This window comes from Mercenaria mercenaria, chromosome 2, assembly GCF_021730395.1.
Source record: "Mercenaria mercenaria strain notata chromosome 2, MADL_Memer_1, whole genome shotgun sequence".
In the NCBI taxonomy this organism is placed as follows: domain Eukaryota; kingdom Metazoa; phylum Mollusca; class Bivalvia; order Venerida; family Veneridae; genus Mercenaria; species Mercenaria mercenaria.
This window is the reverse complement of record NC_069362.1, coordinates 24,606,538-24,629,934: the sequence shown is the minus strand read 5'-3', so window position 1 is coordinate 24,629,934 and position 23,397 is coordinate 24,606,538. Positions and strand designations below refer to the sequence as shown.

The following is a 23,397-nucleotide window of genomic DNA, read 5'->3' as shown; positions in this document are numbered from 1 at the left end:
CCTGAGGTAATGCTCTATGTTTGTTCTTTTACTTGTTTCTTTTGTCCGAGATTTCCATATGCTTTACTTTGTTTCTGTGTATATTTTTATCATGTACTCATCCATATAAACACTGCTATGGTGTTTTGTTTCAGGAGTGCTGCTTCATTTGAAAGTTATCCTTCCAACAGAATCTCTGTCCTTATGTATTTTTCTTAAGATTTGAGAATGGCCATCAAACTAGATATCTTACCGAATACCTGCTTGCTTCCTTGTGTTAGAGGTAAAACATGATGCCAAGTTAAACGATGAAAAACAGTTTCATTACATTTCGTACCTATAAATTTCACACAAGGCAGAAAAATTCATCACAATGAAAGTTAATGTTGCTAGTAATAAAGCACAGACTTCATTAAATTTTGTTCTGAAAAAAGACAGGGAAAATTATTTATACAGGTGCCAAGAGCAGCAATATTTTTCATTAGCAATTACCATTATTACTGGGGAAAAAATTGGAAATCAAATTTAAAATCATTTTGAGTACATCATTATTGAATTTTAAAGGTAATAAATATGACAAAGTTAATTTCAATTTCATACCCATTGTGACAATGAATTTATCCATAAGGAATTATATTTGATTTAAGAAATATACGGTCTTCAGATAAGTTAAAAATAATATGATTTTAAAATAGTTTGGAAATATTTATAAGTATAAAACATTTCCATTAAAGTAATGTTCCATTCTATCTGTAAGTTAGCTTTCATAACTCTGTAAGTACAGCATAAAGCAAAGAAATTCATTTCTTCATGCCTTTTGTTCCCATTTGCTGACAGCACAATGTGTGGATAACTCTAAGATGACAACAAGAGCACCGCCTTGCGGGTGCTGACGCTCATCTGATTTTTTTTTTATAATAGAAATATTGTCCTACCCATGATTTTCTAAGTCTAAAAAGGGCCATCACTCTTGCAAAAAGCAGGATAGAGTTATGTTTCTTGATGTACAGTGTCCACTTATGATGGTGAAAAACTGTTGCAAGTTTTAAAGCAATAGCTTTGAAAGTTTATGAGAAAAGTTGACTTAAACATAATATTCAACCAAGAAAATGATATTTCTAAGTCCAAAAGGGGCAATAATTATTGCAAAAAGCAGGATGGAGTTATGTTGCTTGCTGTACAGGGTCAGCTTATGATGGTGAACAAGAGTTGCAAGTTTTAAAGCAATAGCTTTGATAGTTTAAGAGAAAAAGTTTACCTAAACATAAAACTTAACCAAGAAATCTGATATTTTCTAAGTCCAAAAGGGGCCATAAATCTTGCAAAAAGCAGGATGGAGTTATGTTTCTTGCTGTACAGGGTCAGCTTATGATGGTGAACAAGTGTTGCAAGTTTTAAAGGAATAGCTTTGATAGTTTAGGATAAAAGCTGACCTAAACATAAAACTTAACCAAGAAAACTGATTTTCTAAGTCCAAAAGGGGCAATTATTCTTGCAAAAAGCAAGATGGAGTTATGTTTCTTGATGTACAGGGTCTGCTTATGATGGTGAACAAGTATTCCAAGTTTCAAAGCAAAAGCTTTGACAGTTTAGGAGAAAAGTTGACCTAAACATAAAACTTAACCAAGAAATCTGATATTTTCTAAGTACAAAAGGGGCCATAAATCTTGCAAAAAGCAAGATGGAGTTATGTTTCTTGCTATACAGGGTCAGCTTATGATGGTGAACAAGTATTCCAAGTTTCAAAGCAATAGCTTTGATAGTTTAGGAGAAAAGCTGACCTAAACATAAAACTTAACCAGGCAACGCCGACGCAGAGACGCCGACAACCGCTCAAGTGATGACAATAACTCATCATTTTTTTTCAAAAAATCAGATGAGCTAAAAACAATGTCGTGCTGTAAACACTTGATGCTGTAAATAGAAAAAAAAACCTTCATGGAACTTCTTGATTACTTTACACCATTCAGTGCAGAAGTTTTTCAAACTACAAACACTGATACAGTAAATGAATCAATATCTCGCACACACATGCAAATAAAAACAATAAGAACTATTCTTCAATATTTAACTTCACTTCAAAGATTTCATTATTTTCAGCTATTTCTTCAGTAACTTCTTATTTTCCCCCCCCACCCAACAGGTAGTCTGTGTTGATAAAAGTGTTAGATAGTGTATTTCTTTGATTTCTGTTTTCTGACTGATAAGCCCTCCTAAATTGATCTTTATTATCCCCCGCCGATGAAATCGGGAGGGGGATATTGAAATGGCGTTGTCCGTCCGTCAGTCCGTCCGTCCGCAGCCATTTCTCAGTAACTACTTGGTAGAATTTCATGAAACTTGAAATAAACATGAACCAACATACTGCGATGATGCCCGTCAAGTTTTTTTTTTGATTGGTCAATTTCCCTCAGAGTTATTGCCCTTGATTTATAAAAAATGTCTGTCTGCAGCCATTTCTCAGTAACTAACAGGTAGAATTTCATCAAATTTGAAATAGACATGAACCAACATACTGCGCTGATGCCCGTCAAGTTTTTTTTTTGATAGGTCAATTTCCCTCAGAGTTATTGCCCTTGATTTAATGAAAAATGTCCGTCTGCAGCCATTTCTCAGTAACTAGCAGATAGAATTTCATCAAACTTGAAATAGACATGAACCAAGATACTGTGACGATGCCCTTCAAGTTTTTTTTCGATTGGTCAATTTTCCATTTAGTTATTGCCCTTTAATTGTTTAAAAATCCACAGATCTGTACATAACAAACCAACCAATTGGAAGAATTTCATTAAACTTCTTCCATTCTTTTCCATGCACATTTATTATAAACATGTGATGTTGTGTACCTACACCTGGTCACCACCTTACATTGGTCAACCCCCTCCCCCCCCCCCCCCCCCCCCCCCTTTTTTTTTTTTTTTTTTTTTTTTTTTTTTTTTTTTTTCATTTTTTGTTTTCTACCAATATTTATAATCAACATGTAAACTGTTGTATCCTCACCCCCCCCCCCCCCCCACCCAAACAAACCATTCATTTTCTTTTAATTTGATTTGACTAATGAAATTATTTGCTTCTTAGTAACATTCTTAACTTTTTGCAGGATATATTTTTTTGCCGTTCCTCAACTCTGACCCTTTCGGCGGGGGATTCCAATTCATCGAATTTGCTTCTTTATACTGCACTATCATTATCAATCTTATGCAAAAAGAAACAACAAATTAGTTCATAGAGAGATTCAATGATTAACCTGACAACTTTTCTATGTGATTAAAAGTAGGATGCTTCCAAGATGTGTTTCTCTCATGGTAATGAGCAAGGGATTCTAAAAATCAAAAACAAAGAATTGAAAAGAAGACCACCTCATTCATTAAATGTTTTTTTTATTTCCATATTTACTTTAACTTACCAGGAATTTGCAAATCAAAGAAAAACAGCAAGAGTTCAAAGTAAAGTTCATTTTATTGCTGGATCACAAAGAAGTTTTCTGGAATCAACTCTAGCTTGTTTTAAAACCAATAAAACACAATTTTAAGGATCTATTCTCAGACTATAAAAGCAATTGTATTAACCTTTGAAAACAAATTAATTTCTCCTATAGCAAAACATTACAATAAAGCATTTATCAGGTTAGCCACAAATTGCTTCTGGACCAGCAAGTATGTTTTACTTGACATTCTGTAGAAGGTAAATTAGTGCTTGGCTTGAGACAACTGCTTTCTTTAGGAAATTCTGAACCTTTGTGAATCAGACATAAAATAGCTTGAAACACATAAAAAAAAAATTATATAATTATATCTTCTTTTAGAATTTTTGAATTTGTGATTCACAACATTGGCCTTCTCTGCCAATATTAAGAGACAGATAAATTCGTGAAAATAAAAGACTTTTACAGTACTGAATCTGTTTTAACCCACTACTGAATGAAATTCTTTCTGACATTCTTTAACACATTCATGGTTTAAAGTCATAAATTTTCTTGCTTAAGGTTACTGTCAATGTTACTGAAGTAAAGTGTCATTCCTTAAAAGTTTGCAACAGGAGTAATAAACAAGAAACCTGTATATTGATTACCCTGTGATTTTCCATGATGTTTCTATGGAAGTTTCATATTGCAGTTACAATTTATGTCTACAAATGCATTAGCATGTTGACATGATTAATGGGTGGGCTGAGTAGTTTATATTGTTCCAGTTTGATGCAGTGTTGTTGCTATTTTCAATATCAAAGGACCAGAGAGTTCTGTATGTTGCTACTTCTGCCATACATCATTTACAATACAAACATGAGTGGAGCTTTTATCTCCTCATTTTACATTATGTAATAAGAATATAATCTTGTCACTTTTTATTACTTCAAACTTTGAAGATGATGGGAACTTGCATTGATGTTATTTCATTGATGCATGGCCAGTAATGGCTATACTGGAGGATAAGCAGAGCTGCCTTTATACAACAGCTGAAAAAAAGTTAGTAGTAAAACTGACTGTGTGATGAAAACCACCCCTGCAACTTGCCAAGAAATTGCAAAGTCCATTCTTGTTTATCTTACTCCTATGTACACTCAATATAGATACAACAGTTGAAACAGGACCTCCTGTTACATGTTTTAAAATGCCATGTGAAAATGAATATATCTCATTTATTTGTTGCAAAATGCTTAATTTGGTCTGTTACAACATAGTCTAACTCTGCATCTGGAAATCATGATTTGTTTGCTATTCACATTGTCAGAAGGTACAACTATATAGTATCAGTTTCTGAACAGCACCTCTCACTGGGTGTTATAAAAACACTCACAGAATGTAATCTGTAAAATGTTTATCAAAGAAAATATTTTGTCCCTGCATGTCATAATCATGCTAAATGTTAGTTATGATAATGAAATAGACACTGAAATGCAGCAAAACATTGTAACAACGCAACTTGTCAAGTTGAATTGACTGATGCACATGTTATATAATGTGGATAGACTGAGAGTCTAGCTGCTCATTTATTGAAGATTCCATCCATGTTCCCCATCAAAACGACTTGCTAACCTCATTCCCTATATACAACACAGTTTTTTTTGTCTAAGAAAACTCTAGCAGCTGTATAGAGAAAAATATAGAAGTTCTTAATTGAATACCTCATGTCATTCAGGACAAGAAACATTTCAAATTACAAACTTTGACTGACTAATCAATATCTCAGGACAAAACAAAAGAAGCCATTATTCAGTCTAACCCTTCACTTCAAACATTTCTTCTTTCCAACAAATCTTCTGTAATTTCTTAGTTTTTCCTATACCAACAGGAAGCATGTGTTGATAGAATGCTTAGATGATTTCTGTTTTCCAACTGATAAATCCCCCTAAATTGATCTTTGTTTATACTGCACTATCATATCAATCTTATGCAAAAAGAAACAACAAATTACTTCACAGAGAGATTCAATGATTAACCTGACAACTTTTCAATATCATTGGGTTGGGATGCTTTTAGATGAACAACAATGAGAACAAGCTTGTGATTGAAAAAAACTAAAACTGTCACAGGAGTGACTCATACCCCCACCATACAGTCTTGTCACAGAAGAATGGCAACCATAAGTAATCTTAAAAATACTTTGAATAATATAAAAATGTCAAAAAGGCTTAATACTTAAAAAGAAGTTTACTCGTCTTTGGAGTACTTCATCCTGGGCTTCCACATATAAGTAATACTAGTATAATTATGTGCCCTTGATGAGGGATGAGGTAAATATAAAAAATCTCTAATATTAGAGATACACTAAAAGTGAATACAAAAAAAGTGTCTTACCGACCCATGTTACCACAGAAAAATGTATTTACTTTTTACATAGGACTGATAATAAAAAAGTTAGAAAAATACCAAAATATTGAAAATCTAAAAATAGGATTTCTAAAAATAGACTAATTCCTGGAATTTAAGGGGAAGTAACTCAGTACAAAAGTTTAAACAAGAGCACCGCCTTGCGGGTGAGGACGCTCATCTGATTTTTTTTGTGTAATAGAAATATTGTCCTACCCATGATTTTCTCAGTCTAAAAATGGCCATCATTCTTGCAAAAAGCAGGATAGAGTTATGATTAGAGTGTCCACTTATGATGGTGAAAAACTGTTGCAAGTTTTAAAGCAATAGCTTTGATAGTTTATGAGAAAAGTTGACTTAAACATAATACTCAACCAAGAAAATGATTTTCTAAGTCCAAAAGGGGCAATAATTATTGCAAAAAGCAGGATGGAGTTATGTTCTTGCTGTACAGGGTCAGCTTATGATGGTGAACAAGTGTTGCAAGTTTCAAAGCAATAGCTTTGATAGTTTAAGAAAAAAGTTGACCTAAACATAAAACTTAACCAAGAAATCTGATATTTTCTAAGTCCAAAAGGAGCCATAAATCTTGCAAAAAGCAGGACGGAGTTAGGTTTCTTGCTGTACAGGGTCAACTTATGATGGTGAACAAGTGTTGCAAGTTTTAAAGCAATAGCTTTGATAGTTTAGGATAAAAGCTGACCTAAACATAAAACTTAACCAAGAAAACTGATTTTCTAAGTCCAAAAGGGGCAATAAATCTTGCAAAAAGCAAGATGGAGTTATGTTTCTTGATGTACAGGGTCTGCTTATGATGGTGAACAAGTATTCCAAGTTTCAAAGCAATAGCTTTGATAGTTTAGGAGAAAAGTTGACCTAAACATAAAACTTAACCAAGAAATCTGATATTTTCTAAGTACAAAAGGGGCCATAAATCTTGCAAAAAGCAAGATGGAGTTATGTTTCTTGCTATACAGGGTCAGCTTATGATGGTGAACAAGTATTCCAAGTTTCAGAGCAATAGCTTTGATAGTTTAGGAGAAAAACTGACCTAAACATAAAACTTAACCAGGCAACGCCGACGCCTACGCCGACAACCACTCAAGTGATGACAATAACTCATCATTTTTTTTCAAACAAGAGGGCCATGAAGGCCCTGTATCGCTCACCTGACCTATTGACCTAAAGATCATCAAGATTAACATTCTGACCAAGTTTCATCAAGATATGTTCATAAATGTGGCCTCTACAGTGTTAACTAGCTTTTCTTTTGATTTGACCCCGTGACCTAGTTTTTGACCCAACATGACCCAGATTTGAACTTGACCTAAAGATCATCAAGTTTAACATTCTAAGTTTCATGAAGTTACAGTCATAAATGTGGCCTCTAGAGTGTTAACAAGCTTTTCCTTTGATTTGCCCCCATGACCTAATTCTTGACCCAACATGACCCAGATTCAAACTTGACCTAAAGATCATCAAGTTTAATATTCTGACTAAGTTTCATGAAGATATAGTCATAAATGTGGCCTCTCCAGTGTTAACAAGCTTTTCCTTTGATTTAACCTAGTGACCTAGTTTTTGACCGAAGCTGACCCAGGTTTAAACTTGACCTAAAGAGCATCAAGATAAACATTCTGACCAAGTTTCTTTAAGATATGGTCATAAATGTGGCCTCTACAGTGTTAACTAGCTTTTCCTTTGATTTGACCAGGTGACCTAGTTTTTAATCCTACATGACCCAGATTCAAACTGGACCTTAAGATCATCAATATTAACATTCTGACCAAGTTTCATGAAGATATAGTCATAAATGCGGCCTCTACAGTGTTAACAAGCTTTTCCTTTGATTTGACCTGGTGACCTAGTTTTTGACCCCAGATGACCCAATATCAAACTCATCCAAGATTTTACGGAGGGTAACATTCTGACCAAGTTTCATTAAGATTGGGCCAAAAATGTGACCTCTAGAGTGTTAACAAGCTTTTCCTTTGATTTGACCTGGTGACCTAGTTTTTGACCCCAGATGACCGAATATCGAACTCGTCCAAGACTTTATGGAGGGTAACATTCTGGCCAAGTTTCATTAAGATTGGGTCAAAATTGTGACCTCTAGAGTGTTAACAAGCTTTTCCTTTGATTTGACCTGGTGACCTAGTTTTTGAACCCAGATGACCCAATATCGAACTCGTCCAAGATTTTATGGAGGGTAACATTCTGACCAAGTTTCATTAAGATTGGGCCAAAAAAGTGTTAACAGTCAAATTGTTGACGACGGACGGACGGACGACGGACGACGACGGACGCCGGACACAGGGTGATCACTAAAGCTCACCTTTGAGCACTTCGTGCTCAGGTGAGCTAAAAATCAGATGAGCTAAAAGAGGTTACTTCTCTTTGACTCTATGCCAATCAGAATGAGATATAGTGAAAATACATCAAAATTAACCTTAAATTCTAAGTAAAAGGGGACATAATTCAAGAAAAATTGGTGTCAGAGTTATGCATCTTGTGTCACATGATGTGAGTGATGAGGTGGAACATCTATTTTAAGTTTTAATCAAATCCATTTAGTAGTAACTGAGATACAGTGAATATACATCAAAATTAACCTTAAATTCTAAGTAAAAAGGGGGATAATTCATGAAAAATGGGTGTCAGAGTTATGCACCTTGTGTCACATGATGTGGGTGATGAGGTGGAACTTCTATTTTAAGTTTGAGTCAAATCCGTTTTGTAATAACTGAGATATAGTGAAAATACATGAAAATCAACCTTAAATTTAAAGTAAAAAGGGGACATAACTCATAAAAAATTGATGTCAGAGTTAAGCACCTTATGTCACATGATGTGGGTGATGAGGTGGAACAACTATTTTAAGTCTGAATCAAATCCATTTAGTAATAACTGAGATATAGTGAAAATACAACAAAATTAACCTTAAATTCTAAGTAAAAGGGGACATAATTCATGAAAACTTGGTGTCAGAGTTATGCACCTTGTGTCACATGATGTGGGTGATAAGGTGGAACATGTATTTTAAGTTTGAATCAAATCCATATAGTAATAACTGAGATAATAGATTTCGCGACGGGATGCGACAAAACTGACTCCCAAACATGTTTGGTGGGGGTATAAAAATCCAAGTAAAGTCAATGTATTCAAATTAACATCAGTAAACTTTACACATTTCTTTTTTGCACTCATTCTTTTATTTAGTGTCATATCATGGTATATAAGATTCTTTCACTAGCTGTAGGTACAGATGGGAATATCTTAAGCTAGAGGGGAACTGTTCCGGCAGTAATGAGGTTTTACCGAGTTATCGCGTTTACAAACAGTTTCCCCGAGAGCCAGATATTCCCATCTGCACCTACAGCCAGTGATCAAATCTTTTTCTTGCAAACAATATTCAAGAAATTATTGTATAAATAAAATCAACCAAAAGACTTTCTTCTAAAACTATAACCTATAGAAGCGTATTTTGAACAATCGCAGGAAACCACTGTCCGTAAAACAGGGAAGACCTTGTGACATTTCAAAGACAAATCACAAAGCTTAGTTCAGGTTTTGTTTTTCAGGTTTTGTTTCATCAGGTTTTGTTTTATCAGTTGCAGAGTAACCTTACGACTTTTTTTTTAAAACAGTAACATTTTTCGAATCGAGAAATATACTATCGGGAACAAAGAGGAACTGTCAAGGAATTGATTGTTTATTTCATTTTATGAAATAAAATATAAACTAGAAAATGCTTTTGTAAAAAAGCGCATGTCTCCCCCAATGCAAAGTCCTATAGGCAAGAAGTCAATAGGGGTCAGGAGCGAAAGTCAAAGAGACACTGATGGTTGGCTGCAATAGGGATCATCTACTTGGCATGTCCAGTCATCCCGATAAATTTCAACACTCTTGGCCTAGTGGTTCTCAAGTCACTGTTCAGGCTCCTGTGACCTTGACCTTTGATCAAGTGACCTAAAAATATATAGGGGTCATCTACTCTGCATATCCAATCATCCTATTAAGTTTCAACATTGTAGGTCAAGTGGTTCTCAAGTTATTTCCAAAAAATGATTTTACATGAACAGGCCACTGTGACTTTGACCTTAAATAGACTGACCCCAAAATCAATTGGGGTCATTTACTGTGCATGTTCAATCATTCTATGAAGATTCAACACTCTGGGTCAAGTGGTTCTCAAGTTATTGATCGGAACTGGTTATCAACATTGTAGGTCAAGTGGTTCTCAAGTTATTTCCAAAAAATGATTTTACATGAACAGGCCACTGTGACTTTGACCTTTAATAGACTGACGCCAAAATCAATAGGGGTCATCTACTGTGCATGTTCAATCATCCTATGAAGATTCAACACTCTGGGTCAAGTGGTTCTCAAGTTATTGATCGGAACTGGTTATCAATGTTCAGGCCCCTGTGACCTTGACCTTTAATGGAGTGACCCCAAAAACAATAGGGGTCATTTACTCTGCATGAACAATCATCCTATGAAGTTTCAACATTCTGGGTCAAGAGGTTCTAAAGTTATTGATTGGAAATGGTTTTCCATGTTCAGGCCCCTGTGGCCTTGACCTTTAACAGAGTGACCCTAAAATCGTTAGGGGTCATCTACTCTGCATGACCAATCATCCTATGAAGTTTCATCATTCTGGGTCAAGTGGTTCTCAAGTTACTGACCGGAAATGGTTTTCAATGTTCGGACCCCTGTGACCTTGACCTTTCATAGAGTGACCCCAAAATCGTTAGGGGTCATCTACTCTGCATGTTCAATCATCCTATTAAGTTTCAACATTCTGGGTCAAGTGGTTCTCAAGTTACTGACCGGAAATGGTTTTCAATGTTCAGGCCCCTGTGACCTTGACCTTTAATGGAGTGACCCCAAAATCGATAGGGGTCATCTACTCTGCATGTACAATCATCCTATGAAGTTTCAACATTCTGGGTCAAGTAGTTCTCTAGTTATTGATTGGAAATGTTTTCAATGTTCAGGCCCCTGTGACCTTGACCTTTGACAGAGTGACCCCAAAATCATAGGGTCATCTACTCTTCATGACCAATCATCCTATGAAGTTTCAACATTCGGGTCAAGTGGTTCTCTAGTTATTGATCGGAAATGGTTTTCAATGTTCAGGCCCCTGTGACCTTGACTTTTGACGGAGTGACCCCAAAATCAATAGGGGTTGTCTACTCTTCATGACCAATCATCCTATGAAGTTTCAACATTCTGGGTCAAGTGGTTCTCTAGTTATTGATTGGAAATGGTTTTCAATGTTCAGGCCCCTGTGACCTTGACCTTTGACGGAGTGACCCCAAAATCAATAGGGTTCGTTTACTCTTCATGACCAATCATCCTATGAAGTTTCAACATTCTGGGTCAAGTGGTTCTCTAGTTATTGATCGGAAATGGTTTTCAATGTTCAGGCCCCTGTGACCTTGACCTTTGACGGAGTGACCCCAAAAACAATAGGGGTCGTCTACTCCAGCAGCCCTACAACCCTATGAAGTTTGAAGGTTCTAGGTCAAATGGTTCTCCAGTTATTGCTCGGAAATGAAGTGTGACGTACGGACGTACGGACGGACGGACGGACAAGGCAAAAACAATATGTCTCCTGGGGGAGACATAATTACTACATTAATCTTCTATGTATATATAGTTCATAATATGTACATTACAGCATGAGAGCCATCTTAAAATGGAACTTTCCAGCACTGGTAAAAACACCGGAAATCCCCATCTGGTATGCAAGAAAATCAGTTTTCTGTTAGTTTTTTTTTATATCAAAAGATGAGGTAGTGATGTTAACATGAAAAGAAATTAAATATTTAACTTGTCAGACTATTAAAATCATACTGATGGTCACTCAAGGTCAGTCTGTTTGAAATGTTGTATTAAAGGTACAGGGTCATATTGTTGATAATGTCATGTCTTAAACACAAGTATATTCCCCATGTGTATAACAAACTGTTTTAGCAGGCAGTTCAATGCCTGTTAACCTGGTGACATGAATAGCTTCGTCAATTCTTTAATCTTGGTAAACAATGTTTTATTACAAGCAAGTGTCAGCCACTGGGGATTTAATGTTTCTTATCTGAGAATTCTTAGACTTCTTACACTCTATGAAAACACATGAAATAGAAATAAAAAACTAATTAGGCAGATGACATAAAATGCATAACTGATTAAGTATTATAGCAACTGCAGAGTTCCAGCTGATATAATGCTATTATTTTCAACATGAAAGGACTTCAATTATTCATTCAGACATTTCTGCATGTTGCTATTTCTAACACACATCACTTATTATACCGTGTTCAGACTATGTTTTTAATCCTATATTAACTTGGGTTTATTTTTTTAAACTTGTTTGCATCAACACTATATGTGGTGCAACGTGAATTACGTAAAGGTCAAATGGTTTCTGTTATTACAATACAAACATTAGTAGAGCTTTAATCTGCTTACAAATACCTCCTTTAAGGTTGGGTTATGAAAATAATCTTGTCATTTATTATTGTCTTAAAATTTGAAGATGATCAGAGCTTGCATTGATGTTATTTAATGATGCATGTCTGGTAATGGATTTCTCAGACTACTAGAAAAACTGCTGTCTAGCTTTGGTTGTTTCTATGTGGTAGAACCTGTCAATGTTGTCTTTGTACAAAAAATAACAACTAATTAAGGGTGGCAGTGAAATGACTGTTTCCAAGCTTGACAGAAGTGGGGAACCTCCAAAAAATGCAAAAAAGTATGGGTATTTATTAAGTCCATATTTTTTCATTACATGGCTGAAGAAGTTTCCATAAATTCCAAACTTAAAACCACCTATAAATATAATCATTCATATTCAAATTAAAAAACAATGATGCATGGGAACAACATTTATAGGTAATAATATGTGATCAATGAAAATAAGGTGTTTTTTTTATTATTATTTCTAGCTCTCAGCCTATGCCTAACTTGGGACATAACCAAGCCAGATTGCTACACACCAAGTTTCTTCAAAATTCTGACCAGTTAGTTTCATAGAAGACTATAAATGTAAGTGCAGAAACAGAACAACAAACAACATAATTATGAAGGACTATGGACATCAGACCATCCACCTATACTAACAGCTTTCCCTGAGCAAAGTTCAGGTGAGCTGAAAATGATCACAATTAAAGTAATGACGCACACACTTTACCTACTCACTTACCCCTGTAAAAATGTTCTAGAACTAGTATTAAGATCTTGAACATTCAAGAACTTCTTAAGAACTTATAGAACTGTTCTTGAACCAGCCAAACAGTTCTCAGCCTGTGGTTCTGGAACATGATGGTTCTTGAACACTGGTTCAAAAAGTGCAAAAGTTCAAGAACTTTAGTTCTAGAACTTTACCAGTTCCTGAACAGTTATTGTTGGTCTAGAACCAAAATTGTTCATGAACACAGGTTCATTAGAAGTACTCAAATTCAAAACCTTTTTCTAGTTCAGTACCAGTTCTTGAACCCAATCATGTGAGTTTCTGAACTGTTCATTCAATATTCAAAAAACTTAGGTTTATTACCTTTTACAATGATAAATAAGTTCAGGAACTGTTCAAGAATTGTTCATGAACATTAAATTCATAATGTCACATGACCAGTTTCCATTATTTTTGTTGCATGCTGGGAAATTTTTTGCACATGTGATTCAGTAATATTTGAGAAGTTGTGCAGCAAATAAGAAGGAAATATTTATCATACTACAGTAAGGAATGGTTTAAAAGGAACATGCAGATGTTCATGAAAGTTTCGACAGGGTTCTTGAATTTGTTCTTGAATAGTCAAAGGGAGGGACTCAATTATATCAAACTTCTGTAATCATATCTAGAAGTTCTTGAACTGTTCAAGATCTGACTTATGGTGAGCTAGTTGTGATCATTTTTGGTTTGTTGTCTGATTGACTGAAATGGTCAGTTCTGAAACTGGTGGTTTGAGCACTGTTCTAGAACTAGTTCTAGAATGGTTCTAAAATTGTTGCAAGAACTGTTCATGAACGTGAAATGGCAGTTCATGAACAATTCTTGAAATGGTGCAAGAACTGTTCATGAATGTGAAACGGCAGTTCCAGAACTGTTCTAGAACCAGTTCAAGAACAGTTCTGGAACTGCCAGTTCTAGAACCGGCCATTTCATGTTCAAAAACTATTCCTGATTTTTTCACAGAAGTATAATCTATTCTAAAGTGAAGAAGGGCAAATCAATACATATGTGTGACAATCCCAGTAATATTGATCTTTAGCAATTAGAAATATGTTTTGACAAAATCAGGAAATCAAGTTTAAAACCATTTCTCGAAAAGAAAAGCAAAATTCCTTTTTGTATACTGATTTTGACAGAAGAGCCATTTTCAGTTCATAAATCTGACTGTCTACAGAAGCACAAGATGTACAATAATATCTTTGCCTATTTTCAAGGGAATATATTTGATTTAAAGCACTCTTGCTGCTTTCAGATAAGTTAAAAGTAATAAGATTTTTTTCCAGACAGTTAGCAAATGTTCTCTTCTGTCTAAAAACTAGCTTTCGTAACTGTTCAAATATTGAGAAAAGCAAAGAAAACCCATTTCTTTATGCATTTTATTTCCATTTGCAGACAGTACACTATGTGGATATCTCTAAAACAAATTGCTATACAATCTCTGCTTGAAATACTAAACCAATGTTGGGCAGCAAACCCTAGATTTTATTACAGAGAAACAAGAAAATAAAACTTTATGTAATTTAAAACAGTAAGTTCTCAACAGCATCAACAATAATAAACAGAAAGCCCATTAGCAGCCTCTAGGGAGTGAAACCTGTATGATTAATCTGTGATCTATGAGTTTTCATATGCTGTAACAAAGTACATTAATTTTGTATGTTGGCATGATTTATGTGTTTGTTTGTTTTGTTAGTTAGAACAATGCTTGTCAACAGTGTACAAGTTGTCAGGTAACCTAAACAGTGTTCATGGATCCTTGTCCAGTATTAACCTCACTGTAAGATACCGACAACTTCCCCATTCAGATCAGGAGATTGAGGTTAAATGACCTTGAGATGTATTGTCTCCAGTCAACCACCATGGAGATAATATGTTTATCCAAGGATTTAAACCTACAACCCTGTGATTAGAAGTCTTGTGCTTTATTCACTGTGCTACTTGAGTGTACCATGGTGTTCCTGAAAGCTACATACTCTCTGTATCTAATGGCAACTTAACTATTTCTTATCACCTCTCAACAAGTACATATCGCTTGTCTTCTAATATAAAATTCTCTCTTTCCAACAAGGTACCACATGGAATTAGCATTCACACTTCCAAGAAACTGAAATGCTTACCTAAACACCAATAAACATCTTAGTCAATTACTCTAATCACATATTTACAAGGCTTAATTTATAAATAATATTTACCGGCCTTAATTAATTCAACAATATGAGATTTTTTTCAGACATATCTCAATTTCCAATCAATTTAAAACTGCTAATTATTACCTTAAAATGTTATTTTAACATTTATGTTGATATACAATTTAAATTTTCAGCTTTTATTTAACATAATTAACTGGTGGGTTTTTCTTTCTTGGTCAAACAGAGCAGTGGATACTGTCCAGGGGATAGGGTTAAGTGGATGTGTGGGGTGGGGATGTGTAAGTGGATACTGTCCAGGGGATGGGGTTGTGTAAGTGGATGTGTGGGGTTGGGATGTGTAAGTGGATACTGTCCAGGGGATGGGGTTGTGTAAGTGGATGTGTTGTGTGGGGATGTGTAAGTGGATACTGTCCAGGGGATGGGGTTGTGTAAGTGGATGTGTTGTGTGGGGATGTGTAAGTGGATACTGTCCAGGGAATGGGGTTTTGTAAGTGGATGTGTTGTGTGGGGATGTGTAAGTGGATACTGTCCAGGGAATGGGGTTAAGTGGATGTGTGGGGTGGGGATGTGTAAGTGGATACTGTCCAGGGGATGGGGTTGTGTAAGTGGATGTGTTGTGTGGGGATGTGTAAGTGGATACTGTCCAGGGGATGGGTTTAAGTGGATGTGTGGGGTGGGGATGTGTAAGTGGATACTGTCCAGGGGATAGGTTTAAGTGGATGTGAGGGGTGGGGATGTGTAAGTGGATACTGTCCAGGGGATGGGGTTGTGTAAGTGGATTTGTGGGGTGGGGATGTCCTACATTCACCTCCTCATACTCATATAACACCAAAGGCTGACTGTTCAAAGTAATTGGACTCAAGAGTGATTCATATTAGTCAGTTAGACATTAATAACAATGTTATGTTACATTCCTTTTCTAATGGTTCAATATCAAGTAATGTTTCTTACTAATTTGTGATACCACTTTTTTACAGGCATTAAACATGGTGGTTTTTTTCTTCTGAAAATCTTATTTGCTATTAAGGAAGTCAATATCCGCTAAAAGCACCTTGTGCACTCTTGTGTCAACTGGAATTAACAAGTTCTGCTATTTGTTAAGAAAACCATTTGCCTTTATGTTTTCTAATATTCCCAGAGGAATACAATTTCACATACCATATGCAACTGTATAAATGCACCCTTTCTGAATAAGGCCCAAAAGCACTTTATATATTTACAAAATGATTTACAACAACAACAACACATTTATTAGCAAAAAATCGGCAATAACTTGCCTTTGGCTAGCAAACAGAAAAAACATTTTATATCTTAATCGCAATGTGCACATACATGAAGATATTTAACAATATATTTAGATAATACTATCAAATATAATTATGGTAACCATATATACAATATACAGTTCATCACAAAGCTTCTTCACTATCTAGTGATTCACAGTTTTTGAAGAATAGGATTACAAATCTGGATTCCTTACATTATATGCTTCTTTCAGGTATTTGCAAATTCCTAATACTGTTTTCTTCTTATTTGAAGACATCAGTCTATTGAAAAGGTTAATATCTGGCCACAATGTATTTGGTAAAAATTTAGTGCGAATATGGCTATACTTTGGACAAGTTAATAAAAAGTGATATTCAGATTCGACAACATTGAAGTTACAATTTCTTCATATCCTATCAGTTCTATTAAATCCCACATATCTTCCAGTTTCAATTGCAAGGGCATGTGACGATAACGTAAAACATGTAATAAGTTTTCTCAGATATTCATTCTCAACAATATCAAGATAGTTTTCATATTTAATATATATCATAAATGAATATCAGCACTATGATAGTAGTGTTATATAATTGAATTAGAAGCTGTATTTACATTCTGGCCAAGTTTCATCAAGGTCGAGTCAAACTGACTTTCGAGTGTGTTAACAGTAAAACTGGTAATTAATGATGCACGATGATTGATGATGGACACAGGGTGACCACATAACTCACCTTGAGCTCTTTATGCTCATGTGAGCTAAAAAATAATTAATGGTACTGAATACTTTGCAAAATAAATGCTGTCTGAGGGCATTTATTCAAAAGTATACAGTATTTCTAAGACAATTAAGCCGAGATATTCAGCTGTCCTTCTAAAATGTATCAGGAAGTAAAACTGAAACAGGAAAATTTTCCCTATGCAGATTATATTGTACTTTATAAGCACCTAAATAATGATATCAGGATGAATGGGAAAAGCAACTGTTAACAAATGCACTTACGTCTGACCTCTCTGATGAAAAAAATCAGTTGTCAGGGCAACTAGGCTGGATATGGTTGTGAAAATCTGTTCTGCCAAACGTTTCCTTCATATGATTATACAGACTCCATGTTCACCAGAAAATTCACAGGGTTCTTGAATTGGGGTTTATATGACTAACCTATACACATACAAACATTTAAACATTTATTTTTAATTCCATTTTTATGACAAACTCTGAAAGAGGGATATCATACCAGAATATTTCAAATTTTAAGTTGTGATTATCACCTACCTATATTCTGTAAGAGGTTTTTCTATCAGTTTCATGGCTCTTGATTTATACAGGTCTAACTCTTCGAACTCCAAGTCAGCCTCTAGTGCAGCAAGTGCTTGCTCCGGCTGTATCTGTAATGTAAATAGTGCCATAACAGATACATTAGTTTTCTGACTGTATCTGAAATGTAAATAGTGCAATAACAGATACATTAGTTTTCTGACTGTATCTGAAATGTAAATAGTGCCATAACAGATACATTAGTTTTCTGACTGTATCTGAAAAGTAAATAGTGCCATAACAGATACATTAGTTTTCTGACTGTATCTGAAAAGTAAATAGTGCCATAACAGATACATTAGTTTTCTGACTGTATCTGAAATGTAAATAGTGCCATAACAGATACATTAGTTTTCTGGTTGTATCTGTAATGTAAATAGTGCCATAACAGATACATTAGTTTTCTGGTTGTATCTGTAATGTAAATAGTGCCATAACAGATACATTAATGTAAATATACCTGTGGAATACACCTAAGGTTTCATTGCAGAAACATGCATTTACTCTGGCTGTATCTGTAATACAAATATAATATAGTACCATTGCAGATACATGGGCTTGTTCTGGCTGTATCTGTAATGTAAATATACATAGTATCATTATAGCTAATGGGCTTGTTCTGGCTGTATCTGTAATACAAATATATATAGTATCATTACAGATACATGCATTTACACGGGCTGTATCTGTGATATATATATATATATATATATATATATATAGTATCATTGCAGATACATGCATTTAATCTGGCTGTATATGTAATGTAAATATACATAGTATCATTATAGATAATGGGCTTGTTCAGGCTGTATCTGTAATACAAATATATATAGTATCATTACAGATACATGCATTTACTCTGGCTGTATCTGTAATATAAATATATATATATATACATAGTATCATTACAGATACATGGGCTTGTTCTGGCTGTATCTGTAATACAAATATATATAGTATCATTACAAATACATGCATTTACTCTGGCTATATCTGTAATACAAATATATATAGTATCATTACAGATATCTGTAATGTAAATATATATAAAATCATAGTGTCACTTCTGATACATGGGTGTGCTGTTAGTAGGTTTCATTAAGAGGAATATTGTGATGGTACCACCATATCATGAAGCTGCATCAGGATGAATATTCAGACCAACTTTCATACAGATCCCATGAAAAATATGGCCTCTAGAGAGGTCACAAGGTTTTTTATTATTTGACCTACTGACCTAGTTTTTGAGGGCACTTCGCCCACTTTCAAACTTGACCTAGATATCAACAAGGTGAACATTCTGGCCAATTTTTATGAAGATCCATTCACATGTATGGCCTCTAGAGAGGTCACAAGGTTTTTCTATTTTTTAGACCTACTGACCTAGTTTTTGACCACATGTGACCCAGTTTCAAACTTGACCTAGACATTATCAAGGTAAACATTCAGATCAACTTTCATACAGATCCCATGAAAAATGTGGCCTCTAGAGAGGTCACAAGGTTTTTCTATTTTTAGACCTACTGACCTAGTTTTTGAAGGCCATGATCCAGTTTCGAACTTGACCTAGATATCATCAAGGTGAACATTCTGATCAATTTTCATGAAGGTCTTGAGAAAAATATGGCCTCTAGAGAGGTCACAAGGTTTTTCTATTTTAAGACCTACTGACCTAGTTTTTGACTGCACGTAACCCAGTTTCGAATCTGACCTAGATATTATCAAGATGAACATTCAAACCAACTTTCATACAGATCCCATGAAAAATATGGCCTCTAGAGAGGTCACAAGGTTTTCCTTTTATTTGACCTACTGACCTAGTTTTTAATGGCACATGATCCAGTTTCGAACCTGACCTAGATATCATCAAGGTGAACATTCTGACCAATTTTCATGAAGATCTTTGAAAAATATGGCCTCTAGAGAGGTCACAAGGTTTTTCTATTTTTAGACCTACTGACCTAGTTTTTGACGGCACATGAACCAGTTTCGAACTTGACCTAGATATCATCAAGGTGAACATTCTGACCAATTTTCATGAAGATTTTGTAAAAAATATGGCCTCTAGAGAGGTCACAAGGTTTTTCTATTTTAGACCTACTGACCTAGTTTTTGATGGCACGTGACCCAGTTTCGAACTTGACCTAGATATCATCAAGGTGAACATTCTGACCAATTTTCATAAAGACCCCATGAAAAATGTGACCTCTAGAGTGGTCACAAGCAAAAGTTCACACACGCACCGACGACGGACACTGCGCGATCACAAAAGCTCACCTTGTCACTTTGTGACAGGTGAGCTAAAAAATAGGGCAACATACTAACAAAATGTATGTAAGTCACAACTATATAGCATACCATTCATGAAGACATTATGAAGTCTGAAAATGTCTGAAAATCTACAATAAATGAATTCTTTCAGAACTGTTTTTCTAAGTCCACAAAAAGAACTCCTTTCCAGGTAGAGATACCTTAAAAACACCTAAACTTTGAAAGTAACATCTATGTTGTACCACAGAAAAGTGGTCTGGTTATTTCCCTACGGCCAGTAATGAAAAGGTTACAATATAAGCTATTCAGAGTAACAACAAAGGGAAGTAATTCTAAATTAGGGACCTGGTTCACATGACACTCTGTCTCATGATGGTAAACAATTGTGTCAAGTTAAATCAAAGTCCCTCCAAACAAGAAGAAATGCTCCGGACAAAGTCACTCTTGTATCTGACCTTTGGCCTCTGACCTTGACCTTAGAGCTAGGGGTCTGGATCTTGCGCATGACACGTCTCATTATGGGGAATATTTGAACCAAGTAATTTCAAAATCCCTTGATGAATGGAAGAGTTATGAACCAGACCATGTTAACCTTTGACTTCTAAGTGTGACCTTGACCCTGGAGCTAGAGGTCTGGGTCTTGCACATGACTCATCATCTCATTATGGTAAACATTTATGCCATGTCATTTCAAAATCCCTTTATGGATGGCAGAGTTATGGACCGGACATGAACCAGACCCTGTTAACCTTTGACCTCTAAGTGTGACCTTGACCTCTGAGCTATGGGTCTGGGACATGTCGTCTCATTATGGTGAATATTTATGCTGGACACGAAGTGTGATGGACAGAAGGATGGAAGAACGGAAGAAAGGACACAGCCTACTTCTATGTCCCCCTTTTTTCTTCGAAAAATGCAAAAGGCAACAACACTGTGAAGACTAAAATGCATTTGTCATAAAGATTTTTACTAAATATGTTCATTTTCAACTTAATTTTCTGTAATGGGACAATGAGTGAATGGCGGTCAAAAAGGTACATCAAGAACAGATAAAACACACGAACAGGTCATGTTTTTGTCTTATTTACCTGTAAGAAATAATTCGATGCAAGACCAGGCCCAGCAACCCTACGGGCAACAAAACCATCACTAGCTGGAACCCGAGCCCGACTCTTGATCACAATACCATACATAGCTGTATCCCAAATCCCTCGTAACCCACGACGCAATACACCAACTGAAATAAGTATTACCAACAGTGATAAATAACTATTTTATAACAGGCATTTTGATCAATTTGTATATTGTCTACACAGATTTATCATCTTAAGTATTTAAAAGATCTCTCAATGATTGTGTCATAATGCAGTTTACAAATGTACGACCTGTCTGGCGAGCAATATTCATTATTTGTTATTGAGTTAGACACAGATAATCAAGTTTTACACATATCCGGAAAGGTTTTCTGTCTATCTCCTGTCTGAACATGACACGCATCAGAACTGCTCATTACAATATTGGTAAAGGGAGGCTACTCCATCAAGCTTCTGTTTCAGTTCTTAGCTTGTTATAGTTGTGATCTCAATACCTTTGATACCATAAAAAAACAGATCTTCATACAAGATAACAAAGCGATTCAGAAACTGTAACTAGCTAGCAATTGCAAACATTAAATATTATTGTTTTATTTTCTTATTTACTTTATTTATTTTTGTATTTGCTGGGTTTCGATTCACAGCAACACAATTTAGGTCATATGGTGACTATTCCAGCTTTTGATAATCGAGGAAAACCACAGGTGCCCCTTGGGGCATTATTTCATCACAGATGGGCACCTGGGAAGAACCAACAACCTCCTATTAGCCAGCTGCATTGCTACATCACATGAAAAATTCTAAATTTTAATCAAGTTTTGAACCGACATTGGTGAGGGTCCATGGAAACCCCCAATTTACTTTAATAGTAGTGTGGATACTTTTCAAGTGTGTGGACTAGGTAAAAATTTTAAGACACATAATCATTACTTCTTTTGTTCTTTAAAAACATTTCTTAAGTAGCATATGAAAAGACCTCCAGATTAAACATACAACATTAACTGAATATGTAAAAGTAAAGAAAGACTTTACAGACTAAAAAAGCTGTTGATCAGACAGTATATAAACACATTCTAGATAGGAAACATCCTGTACATTTACAAAAATATTCCCATACCAATAGTGATGTACTGTGATGCAAACATCACTTTGCTCCAAGTTACAAAGGTTATATTGCTACTTACAAACAATGATGCCAAATGAAGCCAATGGACATGCCACAAAGCCAAATAGTGAAGCTGCTACTGGTTGTATTGTTCCCTGTATCAAAAACCTCCAGATGAACGCCTCACATAATATACTGAACCTGTTTTGTTGATCTAAAATATAGTCATAAATACACTGACATTACCAGCACCTTCATATAGTATTTCATTCTTTGACACTAATAAGAAGTGACTGAGTATTGCAGTGGCAATACAGAAGTACCCTACCAGTGGCCTTGACCTTTAACTGACAGGCACAGATCATGTGTTGACAAATTGTCTCCATGTGGGGAATGCACATAAAAGTCATAGAGCAGAAACAATTTTTACTTGACCTTCAATAGTGACCCTGACCTTTTACCTACAAACGTAAGTCATGTGCGTGCATAATCTATATATTGCCCTGTATCCACATACCAAGTCTTATGAACCTAGCTTGAATACTTTTTGAGTAATTGCAGGATCCAGATTTGTGGACGGACAGATGGAAGGACCGACAGATGGTTGGATAGAAGGCATTCCTATAGTCTCCTCCGGTGTTCCACTGTTAAGGACTAATAAGTCTTACATCATTTGTCAAATTTTCACTGATTAGTACCAACATATCTTTTCATCATTGTACCACCATCAGGATCGGAAAGAATTAATAGGTTTATATTATGAATACTCAAATGAACTCCATACACTCAAAACTTATGTACTTACAATCTTTGCAAAGTTCAGTAGCTGAGCTATGAAAGTCTTGAGTCTATGTGAAGAAGGTGCCTCAGAAATCGGTAATAAAAATAAAGTAAAACAAGTTAAATCATGCAAGTTCTGTAGTAAAACTGAGACATCTGCCAAATGGTACTTGCAAAGTAAATTAGCAAAGACAACATGTTGCATGTTACTTACATGGAGCATCAAAGTCATAGATTGCAATGCAGAACAGTTGAAACAGCAGTGCAGCAACTGGTACCCTATCAAATAGAAACAAGAGGATCAGCTCAAACAGATATAACAAGAAACATTTCTGTGAAATTTCAATGAGAATTTCAAAGTTTTCCATAGCATCAAACAGAGAAAACTAGA

At 35.3% G+C, this 23,397-nt stretch overlaps 1 protein-coding gene across 2 annotated transcripts in view; it reads right to left on the bottom strand.

The window, feature by feature from the left end:
* The window catches only part of LOC123563530 (uncharacterized), a 234,387-nt gene that overhangs the window by 143,029 nt on the left and 67,961 nt on the right, over positions 1-23,397 (bottom strand). For both annotated transcript variants that reach the window (XR_008368906.1, XM_045356374.2), the window contains exons 21-24: positions 23,221-23,285; positions 22,306-22,440; positions 21,116-21,264; positions 17,712-17,824 (exon numbers count right to left, since the gene is read on the bottom strand). Coding sequence is in view for 1 of the 2 variants with exons in the window: in XM_045356374.2 (XP_045212309.2) it covers positions 17,712-17,824; positions 21,116-21,264; positions 22,306-22,440; positions 23,221-23,285 (462 nt within the window). In the remaining variant the exon portion in view is untranslated. The remainder of the gene's footprint in view (positions 1-17,711; positions 17,825-21,115; positions 21,265-22,305; positions 22,441-23,220; positions 23,286-23,397) is intronic.